The following is a 13529-nucleotide window of genomic DNA, read 5'->3' on the forward strand; positions in this document are numbered from 1 at the left end:
GGGTATAGAGAATTTCAATAAACGATGACCGGGGCTACTCATTATCCTAAGATTATGTCATTTTGGCAACTATTTTGGCAGATCTAATTGGTTCACTGATACAGGAGTGTAACATGCGAATAAAGCAACGGTTGCACGGGGGTTGTGATAAAAAACATCAGGAAAAAGGTTTATTAATTACTACTTCTGCAAAACAACAAAAGCCCATGTAGAGTAAAGAAAAACGATCATACAATAATATGAATAGTGAATGATAAAGGTATTATCTCTCATCAGCTTGTTATAGATAATTACCTACAAAACCTTATTGAAGTTAATAATCCGGATCTATGGGCTTACAATCTCTTAAAGTCATCATTCCTCTGATATACGGGCAATAGTGAATTAAAAACTAGTTCATGTGCAGAGTATGAAAACTGATGAATCAATGGCAAGCAAACGGGGCATTTTATTAGGATTATTCCTAGCTCATTTAAGCATAATTTTAGGTACTTACTTTTAATGATCATTGAACTTTTTTGCTTATTTCATTTATACTTATTTTCGCTGAAAATACACATACATCAGTATTTCATAGAATTTATATATTTCATTTTTTTGTAAAAGCTTTAGATTGAAGCCCGCTTGTATGAGTTTGTTTAGGCTCGTGTCGAAGTCATTTTTCTCAAATAGCTGTTGGAGAATTAAAGTGTATAGCATCTCAATATTTTCACTTTAATATGAAATATCCGCTTTAGACGCTGCTGACAACTCAACGACGGGTTTTATCGTTGAAAATCATCAAACTGTATCGTTAACTCCAAATCGAGATGTAAATCTAGAATTTTGGAAAGCAAATAAACCGGGATTGTCAATTAGGTAAGACTGTATGTATTTTCTGGATCTGTATTCTATCTAGATTTGTTGAGAAATATCTATTGAGCTTAAAGGTTTTGTTTTGTAAGAGTGATATCGTTTGTTTACTCAATTATCAATTTATCAATGTGGAGCAAGATTGGTCAGAAAGAAGAAAAGAAAAATATTTTTATGCTTATATCAGCATGATATAACAATAGGCCGACAACGTCCTGATATGAAATATGTGTCTGACATGAAATGGGAACACTTATGTAAAAATAAAACCTTTAATGCTCGGGACAGGCATGAGTGATTGTTTTCAAAGTTGCTTATAGCTAATGATGCCCCTGTTTCGCAGCCCCGGTGGAACCTTTTTCTTTGATGGGGATATTGGGTGTCTAAAGACACAAATATAATATACTACATTCATACCAAGAGCAACATTATTATAAAGCTGGAAATATACCAAGAATTTTTGTTGTTATGATTTTAGGAACTTTGAATATTCTTACTCGACATTCATCGTACCAAAGACTGGAGTTTATTTTTTTGATTTTAACTCGATTATAAAATTGACAAATTGGAGAGGTTCAATGACAGTAAAAATTTTCTTGAACGACGTTGAAATTACCCAATTGCGAAGCAACTTGTACGATAATGGGTACAAAACAATGCAAATTACAAGCGCTCGGTACTTTGATAAAAACGATGTTATTGAAGTAAGACTCAACTCCGATTTCTCAGAAAACGTCAAAGATTTAATAACTAATAATGGATTTTCAGTGTACTTCCTTGCAAACTTGGACAATGTCGTAGGTAAGTTCTTTGGGTAATAATAAGCAGATATTCAATAGGTAAATAAAGTTGGTTATTGAGATTTATCAATAGATCCAATAACCAACGAAAACATATTGAATATGTTTTATTATAACCTAGGCAAAAACAAAACATAAACTATATAAATTTTCCCGGGGGAGGGGCACTGACATTGACGACCAACGAGGACGTGCGGCTGGAGTTTGAAAATTGGACCCTGTCAGATATGAATGTTTGGTATATTTGGGATCCTGTTGGAAGGAAAATCGAAAATAATTTCCCATTTTCACCCTGAAAAGTAGCAAAAATGACGAAATGTAGACGATAGGTTGAAAATTTTCCTAATTTCCACCCTGAAAATTGTCCAAAATAACCAAAAACGACCCTGTCAGGTACAAATGTTGAAAGTTAGTAAATTTGGGACCCTCTTTAGAGCCTAAAAAAGGGACCCTGTTCAGCGGCACGTCCCCGTTCCCAATTTCATCTGAGTGCCTCCTCCGGGTAAATATTTGAACGATTTACATAAAAATAAAACCATCCCATGATCGAACGTTCGAATGTTTTTCTTTTTAGAGTTTCTTCAAAGTTTAAAGAAAAAAATGTACTGTTGTTTAAAGTCTGTTCACGATAAGTGTGCACTCTTTTTTCTTTTACCTATAACTTTTGAAGGAATTCTTCAATCTTTATAAGTTTGGTATCATTGGAAAGATATTAGTAAGTGGAACAATTTGAAATAAAAAAGTCTTTAAAAAAATTCTAAAAACGAAGATGAAAATGAAGAAGAAAAAAAGGAAGATCTTGTAGAGAAGTGCTATAACTTTCATTTTCACTGGAGAGATTCTTTGATCTTAGGAGATCATCACTGTGAAGAAATTCCACTAAAATATTTATTCAATATAAAGTTATGATACAAAGTTAATAAGTGATTGACCCCAAAAAAACAGCAGAAAACAGCAGAAAACAGCGTTTTTAGACGTCAATCAGCTTATAACTTTGCTTGATATCTTTTGACTGAATTTTTTCACAGTGATGATGTTCGATAATCAAGGATTCACTTCAGTGAAAATGATAGCTATAGCACCTTTCTACAAGATCTTCATTTTTTTCTTCTTCATTTTCATCTTCATTTTTAGAATTTGTTTAAAGATTTTTTTATTTCAAATTGATCCACTCACTAATATCTTTCCAATGATACCAAATTTATAAAGATTGAAGAATTCCTTCAAAAGTTATAGGTAAATGAAAAAAGAGTGCACAGTTATCGTGAATAGACTTTAATTGAATATATAGGCGCAGTAGTGTAGTGGTCATCGTTCTTGACTTCGATGCGAGAGGTCAGGGTTCGATTCCCACTCGATGCTGCGATTCACTTGGCAAGTGAATGTACCTTGGCCCGGGTCAACCCATACCATGTGAGGGGAATAGGGTACCATCACTCTGATACAAGAATATGGGAAGATATGCTGGACATTGAATGTGGTGTGGTGATGGTACTCATATGCTCAGTACCTCCGAGAACGCAAGGTTCTCCCGTACTGTTCGAGTATCATCATCGATAAAGCACGGCTCTGATGTGTTGCATGCACAGAGTACAATGTCTAGCAAACGCTGTGATTTCCCTTTCTAGGGGTAGGAAACTATCCCGGGATAGGACCAGGTCCGATGATATCGGAGGGTTATCTTCCTCTCTCTTCTCTCTCTATTCAATGGCTGTTTTTGTCTACATACAATGATATGAAATGTATTGCGATGACATGACCCGATCAGTTTGATGGTAAAGGCCTGATTTAAGTGATTTAGTTAGAGTTGCGGAAATGCTGTAAAAAGAATTTGCCTGAACAAGCCTCGGGGTGGAAGATCAAAAAATATGAAGTATATCTTGAAAGTGTTCAAAATAACACACTCCTTAGCTGATACATTCCAATTAAATTTTTGATTTTCATATTTTTTCAGGTCATACGATGATTGTTAACGGAGATCGGGCATTACCAAATAGCCTTCAACCGACGACAGCTGGGTGGACAACAGGTGGACTCGGGAATTTCTACAAGCATGACCTTTTCACAATAAGTAAGAGCGAGGGGATATATCTCGTTACATTCTCACCAACGATATCGAACGTCCTTGCAGGTTTCGGTACATCCATTCTCATCAACGATAAAGTGGTCTTCAAAGGAAAATTATCTTTTGATGACAAAACCATTTTAAGACAAGAATCGATGGCTTTATCGATAATTTTGTCTTTAAAAAATGGTGATGATCTTTCGTTTAAAGTCGAGGCACAAAATGTAGGCCAAATCCTTTCGTCAAAAACTTCTCGATCGATTGTGAGACTTGGAGATAGTTCAACACAAGGTTTCATGGCTGTAAAAACCGACAAGTCGACCTATGCATCATCGGCACCAGCAGATTTGATGAGAGGAGTGGCATCGGATTGGAACGTTCCAGGAGAAGGAGGCTTCAACAACAGTGTATCTTACTCACAATCTACCGGAGAAATAAGTCTTGATGCTGGTGTATACAAAGTAGCTATTCAAATCAATGTGATCAACCCGAGCATTATACCTAGGTAATACTTTTTTAAAGCTTTTGATTAGGGACGTACCGTAACTCTTTGAAATGAACCAATCTCGAAATCGGTTGAACAATGATAATGATGATGATAATGAAACCTTAAAACGTTTATTACATCTATGATCTTTTCGCAAAAATCTTTGTTGTTTTATCATTTTAAGCTTACCATAGAATAGTAACCAGCATCCAACTTTGCAAAAACTCGTTATTGACTACCTTCAAAATTAAATAGAATTACAACATTTGCGGCTTAAGGTAGCATAAAGCTTTATTTTTGCGTAAGGAGTGACTATATTTTTAACTTGTTTTGCTGAATTGGCAGAAATTGGCCTATCGCCCTTAGCTACCTTAATACACGAATATTACTACTAGTCATTTTATTAACACGAATTGAAAAATTTCGTGTTAATAAAAACCCCCTTAATTAAAACCAGCCGTTGTGTCTTTGAAAAAGCAAATAAAATTCGTGTTAATTTTTTGCGTGTTAATTTCAAGGCCGTTGAATACTTGCCTATAGCTATAGTAATATTCGTGTAATAAAGTAATCATAAAATATTTCCACTGTGAAACACGTATCACGCATTTATATCAATATTTACTTTCTTCAAGATGGTTTTCCTTACAAGCGGTTAGGGTCAATTCTGGAGAACGACTCTCAAATCTTAAGGCGACAACGCGAATCGATCCTCAAGTGGAAGGTACATTGGGAATATCAAGCATTTTGCAACTAGAGCATTTTGACAGTTTGAAATTTGAAATTACGTCAGAAGATAATGGTAATGACTTCACTGTAGAGGCTGGAAGTTTAATTTCTTTACTTCGCATCGGTAAGTAGATTTGCAGAGAGAAAAATTAAAATTCGTTATGACTTTTTAGTTGAATTTGCAGTGAAAGATGTAAGCTCATAAAAATTTCAACTTTTCATTGGGAATCATTGAGACAGTAACAATTCTCAACCATGAACTCACCCAAAATTTCAAGGTGAAATTTTTTGACCTAGTTGAGAGAACAAAGTTGTTTATACCCCTAATGAAATATCTTGTTTATACCTTTAAATACCTTTCATCCTCCTGAAATTAAGCTGACACTTTTCTTACAGCCTATTGTGAGCCATTATATTGACTAATGCCAAATGACCAAAAAAACTGTACAATTTTTCTACAGATTTAGGCGAATATTTACTGTTCTTTTTAGGTGATTACGATGGTCATATTCTGTCAGACTTTCCTGCATATAATCGTGTTCAAACTGGAAAGCAATTTGTTTACACATGTCAATACAACGGCCTTGTGGAGCCAGACGGATACCGTTGGATTAGAAATCAAGTTGTAAGTTAACGAACCATGTACAGTAATCAATCAATTGAATTAAAATGGTCACTAGCATATTTTAAATTCGAGTTACCGCTCGACGTTTTTTCGTATTCAGTTATATCGTGAAAAGCCGAAGCGAAATAACGAAAGAAAATGAAAAGATCTTCTCTTGAATTAGCCAGAAAACAACATATACCTCAATTCAAACATTTGCACCGTAGTACTTCTGTTAGTTTTTTTGGTTTATCAGAATGGGCGTTTATTCTAATTCGAAGTAAAATTGTAATTAACGCTATTCGTTATAGGAAATCACAGATTCGATAATATTTAAAAAAGACAGCATCAAGATCAGCAGCGTTCCAAACAGCGATTATGAAGACTCGTACCAATGCAAAGTTCTAATTCAAGGAACAGAATATCCAAGTAACGTTGCGAAACTGGAGTTTTATGGTAAATATTGACGTAACCTTCTTTTTCAAAAAATAAAGGATTAGGTTCACCGCAGATATTCTGTGAAAAAAGATATACATTCGTACTTATTTAAAGGTTTTGTTTTTAATTAAGAGTATATTTTTGCTTTTTACAAGCTTTTTGATATTGAATTGACACGGCTGTGGAGCAAGATTGGTCAGAAGGAGAAAAAGAAAAATATTTTTTGCTTATATCAGCACGATATAATAATAAATAAGCAGACACTACCCTGATATGAAACGGGAACTATTGTGTAGAAATAAAACTAATCTCATTGTCAGCTTATAAGCTTGTTTTACGAAATTCTATCATCTTGTTTATTTCTCTCTGAGCTTTAAGAGATATTTCTTTCGGGAGATTCCTTCCATGGTCCTGAGCAAAACCTCTAACTTTTTTGTCTGAGTCTGATTTGCAGCCGAGATATCGCAATCCGAAATTTCTAAAAACTGGTTCTAATACCGATCTTCCCATGAAAGTTTTTTGGTAAAAATAAAAAACTTCTTACTTGGATCTTAACTTTGTAAAAAAAGAAAGTTAAGCGAAAAGATTTGAAAGTTTTCTCCATGTTCATTGAAGAAATCTACAGGGAGAGTATCTCAAATCATATTGAAATCTGTCGAAAATGCACTTTTTTCATTTGTCATTTGGTTATTGTTTCAAGGTTGCATAAAAGCTTTTTGGAATTTATGGCGGATTTTGTTTAATCTTTGCTATTTTAAATCAATTCTAGATCCGTACCCATCTTTAACACCAGACGCACAATCTACAACGAGCTCCGTTGATAAAAATGCAGATATTGGAACCGTGTTGCAAACTTTTCAAGCAGAAGCTTACAAGCTTTCACCGAAAAACCAACTTGCTAAAATCAAGCTTCAAATCATTTCAGGTATTCAATTTCTTTGATGCCAGGATTACCCATACTTTGTCTCAATAATTTTTTTTTATCAAATCCAGGTTTTTTTGAATGTTCTACAGTCAGAATACTTTCATACCAAACCTCTTGTTTTTCTCTGAAAAGTATTTCTTAATCCGGGTTGCAGTGGGTTAACCAACTGACGGTATGTGCAGCGAAAAAATTGGCTTTCAGAATTGCACCCTTACGGTGCAAAAAAAATCGGCGATATTCATACCCCTACAGTGCATTTTTCAAATTGTAAACTCTTTTCGAGCAAAAAAATCAGGATCTTTGGGCAAAAATTTAAATTTTTCCTAGATTTGCTGAAATTTCCACCCAAACAGTGCATTTATCAAAAGTCCATCCTTACAGTGCATTTCTGCTATTTTGAAAAACATACCCTCAACCGCCGGACATACCCGTCGATCATTTTGCCTGACTTTAGTCTTTTACATATCCTCTTGCGGAAAAGCTTTTTCCACTAGCTGTGTTGTGTGGTTTTTTCGAGGTCTGTTTTTCTCAAAGCCCTATAACTAATTTTAATACGTCTTTTTCTGTTTCTTAGGTGATCCAGAAGACGTGTTTATCTTTATTAATGTAAACGAATCATCTTACTTCAACTTGGTATTAAACGGCACCTTAAATTACGATTTGACCAATCAATACATTCTAACGATCGTGGCTAAGAACGTCGACGAACCAACGTTCCACCCAGGAACATACCAAAAGACATTTCTGCATCAAGTTAAAATTGAAAATGTAAATGAACATCCTCCAAAATTTGACCTTGATTTGTACAGTCTTTCTATTGGTGAGCAGGTACCTAACGGCACCTATATTGGCAGGTTTTTGGCAAGAGACTTAGATTCAGACCCAATTACATATAGCATGCAGTGTAAAAGTGATGAAAAATTCTTTCACATCGATCCGAGAAGCGGCAGGCTGACAACCAAGGTTCCATTCGATTACGAGTTACGACAAACATACAACTTTTTCATCCAAGCATCTGATGGTTTCTCGTACAGTGAAACAGAGGTAAAAATCAATATTATTGATGTAAATGACAACCAACCAGTATTCAAGTACTTGAGTGCAAGTGTCAACGTATCAGAAGGAGCATTACCTTTCTCAAGTGTTTACCAAATCTATGCAACGGACGCAGACTTTAATGATCAGATCAGATACATCATCACTCAAGGAAATAACGCGAAGAAATTTTTTATCACAGGACAGACTATTCATTTGAACAGTTCTTTAGATTACGAGTCTACAAAATCATACCAATTGCACATCACAGCTCAAGATAATCGGGGACGACGATCATACCGGGACCTACTTGTCAACGTTCTTGTTCAAGACGTGAACGATAATGACCCTTCTTTCACACAATCTGTATACGAATATGAACTAACCCAACAAACTCTGTTCAAAACGCTATTTCGTGTTAATGCAACCGATCCCGATGAAACTAACAGACAAATGCTGTTTTCCATAAAAGGCTCATTAGCAAAGGAATATTTCCGGATTTTACGGAACGGGTCTGTACAAATGATTAAAAGTCTCCAAGAATCGGAATTCCGGTTTTTTGTGCAAGTTTCAGATAACCCACACTACGGGTCACCAAGAAAAGGATTCGCAGAAGTCATCATTAAAAATAAAGAGCCAATCAAAGAAGCACGCAAAGATCCTCCAAAAGTATTCATCACTCCTACCATTGCTCGACTTACAACAAATTTCCCTACGGGCTCCTTAGTTGCGAACGTCAAAATCCAAAGCGAGGACAGTGTAAACCTAGCCTTCACTTATTCCATCGTCTCAGGTAACAAGGCTGGTTTGTTTAGAATCGAAGATGGAAATATTTTCACCACAAAGTGCATCGATGACAAAGCGATAGGGTCTTATACTATGAGTATCTCCGTTTACGACGGTGTATTTACGACAAAACAATCCCTTTCTGTTGTAGTCTACAAAGCTACCAATAAAAACTTTGATGGACATTGTGGGCTGGATTGCAATCCAATCACTTTCAGTTTGACCAGTACTGCAGATGGTGACGTCACTTTCACCAATGTCGAACAAAATGGCCGAATCCTCAACAAAACAGAACTTCTAGAGATCATCCGGTCTCCAGAAAGCGTCAACTACATCGATCTTGAGGAAGGTATAGCAACATCTTTGATCGATTTTTTTGCCGACAAGTATAATTTGGTTCGACTCAATATTACTGAATTATCTGTCGTTGATAATTACCGACAAAAACGAGCAGCAGTCATCGACCCTGGGTTTTTGACGGTCAAATACGTCTTTGAAGTCAAAACAACAGATGCCACGTTGAAAGAATTGAATCCAATCCAGAAGAATGAAACAATTGAATTCACAAAATCGTCGAATTACAGACTTCAAACCAATCCAAAATTCAGTGCTCTTTCAGGTAGAATTTATTCAATTGTTCTAGGCTCCCAAAAACTTCTTCATTGCCAAAACCTTACATCTTCCAGTTGTATCATGTTTTAATTATATATTAAATAGATCAATTTGTATACTTTATCGTAACTTCTTCTTGCTAAGGTATTTCAAAGGCTCGAATATTTTCAAGTTAGAAAAAAATACAAACGACTTTATTTGTTCGTTTTGCTAAAAGATTTGATTTCAATGTTATCTCCAAGATTCTATGCATCAATTTACAATTTTCTATTTTCATTCTTAGATGTTGATGAATGTCAAACAAATTCCGATCAATGTGATGTAAATGCGTATTGTGTAGTTTTTCCGAACACCATTTCTTATACTTGTCAATGTAAAGATAATTATGAAGGTGATGGTTTCACATGTGAAGAAAAAGGTATCGTAAATTAACCCAGGTTTTAATTACATTCGCAACAAACCGCATGCATTTTTCGAGCAAAAAATCTTAGTACTTCAATGCACTTCCCATTCTAACTTCCGGATATTGGATACCAGTTCTTCAGGTTTGGAGGTTGTAAAACTTACAATTCTTTTCTTCCTGGGAGTTATTAGTTCCATTTATACTGAGACGGAAAAATCGTTTGAGATGAGTAGTTTGTAAAATGTGATCTGTGGACTCAGGTGAGTTAAGGCAAGTTCCAAACATATTTTGCGTGACGCGCACCGCTTCCCATTGTTCCTTAACTTTCGTATATAGCTCAAAAGAAGCGTATTAAGGAGAGGATTTCGGAAAGTGCTGGGCCGAAAATTTAAACTAAGCCAATCTCAAGATATCGGCCAAAAACTGATTTTTACGTTAGGAAATACGTCGAAAAAACACGTCAAAAAGATAATTTAAATGACGTCATATTCAAAAACAGCGATAACTTCGATTACATTACTACAATTAACACCAAATTTTGACTGGAGACGTTGATTGTTGATTCTGAAATATTGCATGAAAAAAATTTGAACATTTTTGATGACGTCATCATTATTTGACGTATTTTAATTTTTACCGAAAGTAAATGACGTCATCTAAAAATTTTGAAAATTTCTCAACAAATATTTTAGAATCGTTAATCTAAAAACGTCTCCAGTCAAAATTTGGTGTTAATTGTAGTAATGTAATCGAAGTTATCGCTGTTTTTAAATATGACGTCATTTAACTTGTCTTTTTGACGTGTTTTTTCGACGTAGTTCCTAACGTAAAAATCAGTTTTTGACCGATATCTTGAGATTGGCTTAATTTAAATTTTCGGCCCAGCACTTTCCGAAATCCTCTCCTTAATACGCTTCTTTTAAGCTATATACGAAAGTTAAGGAACAATGGGAAGCGGTGCGCGTCACGCAAAATATGTTTGGAACTTGCCTTAACTCACCTGAGGAAGAGATCCTATTTATTGAAACATGAATGGAAAGAACACTCTTCCATAATGCTCATTTTCTAAATTGCTCGTCTCAGACAGATTAATCGTCTTAAGTATAAATAGAACTATTATGTAACTTAACCAAACCTGAAAGATTTTAATAATCCCTTAAGCCGTCCCTGGAAATTTGAAAACTTTGTAAATGCATTTCCTTTTCCATAACAGAAGAACAAGAGAAAGAGAATTTCGCAACTATCGTTGGTATTGGAGTTGCAGCTGTGGTTTTGTTGGTCATTATTGTCGTGTTGGCTGCTGTGTTCTACAAGTCCAAAGTCCGATACATGCAAGACCTAAAGATGGCTAATGCCAGTGCGGGGTGAGTACAAATGTTTGCAGTAGAGGAATTCGCCCAGCTTTATTGACTTTATAATGATTTTTAGAAAGTAATTATCCTGGCAGACTTTGACCATATGACCACTTCAGCAAAACGAGATAAAACTTAGTCCGAAAACTGATTTTGCCATGGATCTATGTGGTGTCACAAACAACAAAATTTTCATTTCTCAAAAAAATGAAGTTTCCCTTTACAACTTCCAGCAAAATTTTAGGCCTTAAAATTGCCAACCTCTTCAACGTTATTATTGAAAAATTTCCAAATTCCACTTGACTATGCAAACAACCCTTTTTTTCCTCAGAGTGCGAATGTTACCAAAAGAAGACATGGCAGTGGAGACTCCGTCAAATACAGATACACAGTAAATCTACACCGTTGAAAGTTGACATCCACCTGTTGGTTTGTGCAAGTACAGTAGTTTCTTAAAAGAAGAGATAAAAAGAAGGTTTCTGACCAAACCTCGAGATTTGATTTATTACAGTACTTATCATCATGATATAGAAGTCGTCCCAACATAATGAATTTCTCCGGGAATTGTTAATGGACTCTGACACGATGGATATATTACGAAATATTAATCTTGTATGATCAATAAACTGTATTAAAAATTGTGCACTTAACATAATTGTAATGGTAAATAAGCCTACTTGATACGAATAATCTACTATTTTTGTATGAAAAAGTCATTAATATAGACGCAATTTAACTTTTTCTATTTTTAATTAATGGTTACTGTTGCCACTGAATAAATATCAGATTTGTAATTGCAATTTCCTATTTCTAATTTCCTATTTGAATCCACCAACTTTAATTTGTTAAGGTCCAGACATCGTTGGCCAGGGTCCAGGGGAGTACTGAAGGTGAGAGATCTAGCTTGGTATGACCCTATATGTTTATCGGGTTTCCCAAAGTGCTCTTTGTAAAGGTCAAAATGAGCGAAAGTGTAATGTAAGGGTGTAAGAAGTGTAAGAAAAGAAAAAATCGAATTTATTCAAATGTGGCCGAAATTTCACTCTACTGTAAAGGTCCGAAAATTTGAGGCTTTGATTTTTGTCTGCGCATTTTTCGTTTTCATATAGAGTGGCGAATCACTCAAGCTGTTCTCGAATTATCAATCATCTCCCACCCTTCCCTGAGTATCATAGGTTGAGTTTTCAGTAGTGTAGATGTTGAAAATCTTTCATAATCCTTCAGAGCTTCAGTACATTGGGAAAATACTTTCGCATAGAGTGGAAGTACCGTGAAAAGCACATGTCGAAATCATATTTCAACCTATGAAAACTGGGTCTCTGATATCTGAAAAGCTAATCAAAATTCAAAAATAACGCAAGTTAAGCTAAAAGTAAAAAACATTCAAACCAAAATAAATTATATCACCAACTCAACGCGACAAGGACAAAAGTGGCAAACCGAACAATCGACACAGCGACAAAACTAAGAATTAACAAAAATAAGAAAAAAACAAAAAACTAAACCCGACAAAAATTCCACAGCTGACAATTGACAAAAATAAAGTTTTAGCGTAGAGAAAACCTGTAAGTGAATATAAAGAAAGTCGAGAAATAGATGGAGTGCAGATAGATGATGACCAAAGTCTGGCATCAGGTGTGACCATGAGTTAGCATGCCCTGCTGCTTAAGTCACCAGCCATCAGAAGAAAGTGTTGATCAAGCACAATCAGAAGAGAAGTGATTAGAAAAGAAAGACGCAATATTGAAAATCTTGAAAAGTTACGTTAGAGCCCAGTTCGTTATACTCACAGGATACATCTACATGGTTTGAATTACCGAATAGCTTTTAAATAGATTGTAGCGAGGAAGCCCTCATTTTCGGGGATTATTGGATCCAACAGAAATATTTCCAGCCCTACGCGCAAGAGTAGCTCCAGGGGTAAATCACTCGAAAAATTATCGTACACCTCTACAAAAAGTCAAAAAAGTCAAAAAAAAGTTAAAAGGTCAAAGAAAAGTCAAAAAGTCAAAGAAAAAGTCAAAAATTCTTAGAAAAAAGTCAAAAAGTCAAAGAGTAGCTAATCCCAACGGGGATGAAGCTCATCAATGTCCAACTATCATTCCTCTGCAAAGGAAATTTGCCCGTCCTTTTTAAAGCTTTAGCGTGGGCGGTTACCAATCCTCGAGTTGAAAATTGAATAGATTGATAAGATCGCAGTGAGTTCATTATATTCATTTTACGATCTAAAAGAGTTCAAAATAATAGAAAAACAATTATTCGTTTAAAAAAGACCTTATAACAAAAGGTATAGTGAGCGTTAATAGCATTTGATTTTAGCCTTAGATCATAGTATACTTAGATTAACTTAAGAATGCATAAGCTTACGTTAAAAGGCCCGTTACCATAAGATTGCATCAAAAATAAAAATGAAAGCAGTGTTTTTAGTTTCCTAATCAACACTA

General features: G+C 35.1%; 1 protein-coding gene across 1 annotated transcript; it reads left to right on the forward strand.

Moving 5' to 3' along the window:
- Positions 1-363: 363 nt before the first annotated feature.
- Positions 364-11883, forward strand: LOC136809640 (uncharacterized). The gene is made up of 12 exons (XM_067066186.1): positions 364-488; positions 738-858; positions 1331-1653; positions 3607-4222; positions 4837-5054; positions 5422-5555; positions 5846-5990; positions 6742-6897; positions 7472-9337; positions 9614-9748; positions 10947-11097; positions 11417-11883. Exons 1-12 carry the CDS (start codon positions 410-412, stop codon positions 11478-11480), a joined length of 4008 nt encoding a protein of 1335 aa, XP_066922287.1. The 5' UTR covers positions 364-409; the 3' UTR covers positions 11481-11883.
- The last annotated feature ends 1646 nt before the right edge of the window (positions 11884-13529 follow it).

This window comes from Clytia hemisphaerica, unplaced genomic scaffold, assembly GCF_902728285.1.
Source record: "Clytia hemisphaerica strain Z4C2 unplaced genomic scaffold, Clytia hemisphaerica genome assembly, whole genome shotgun sequence".
NCBI lineage: Eukaryota > Metazoa > Cnidaria > Hydrozoa > Leptothecata > Clytiidae > Clytia > Clytia hemisphaerica.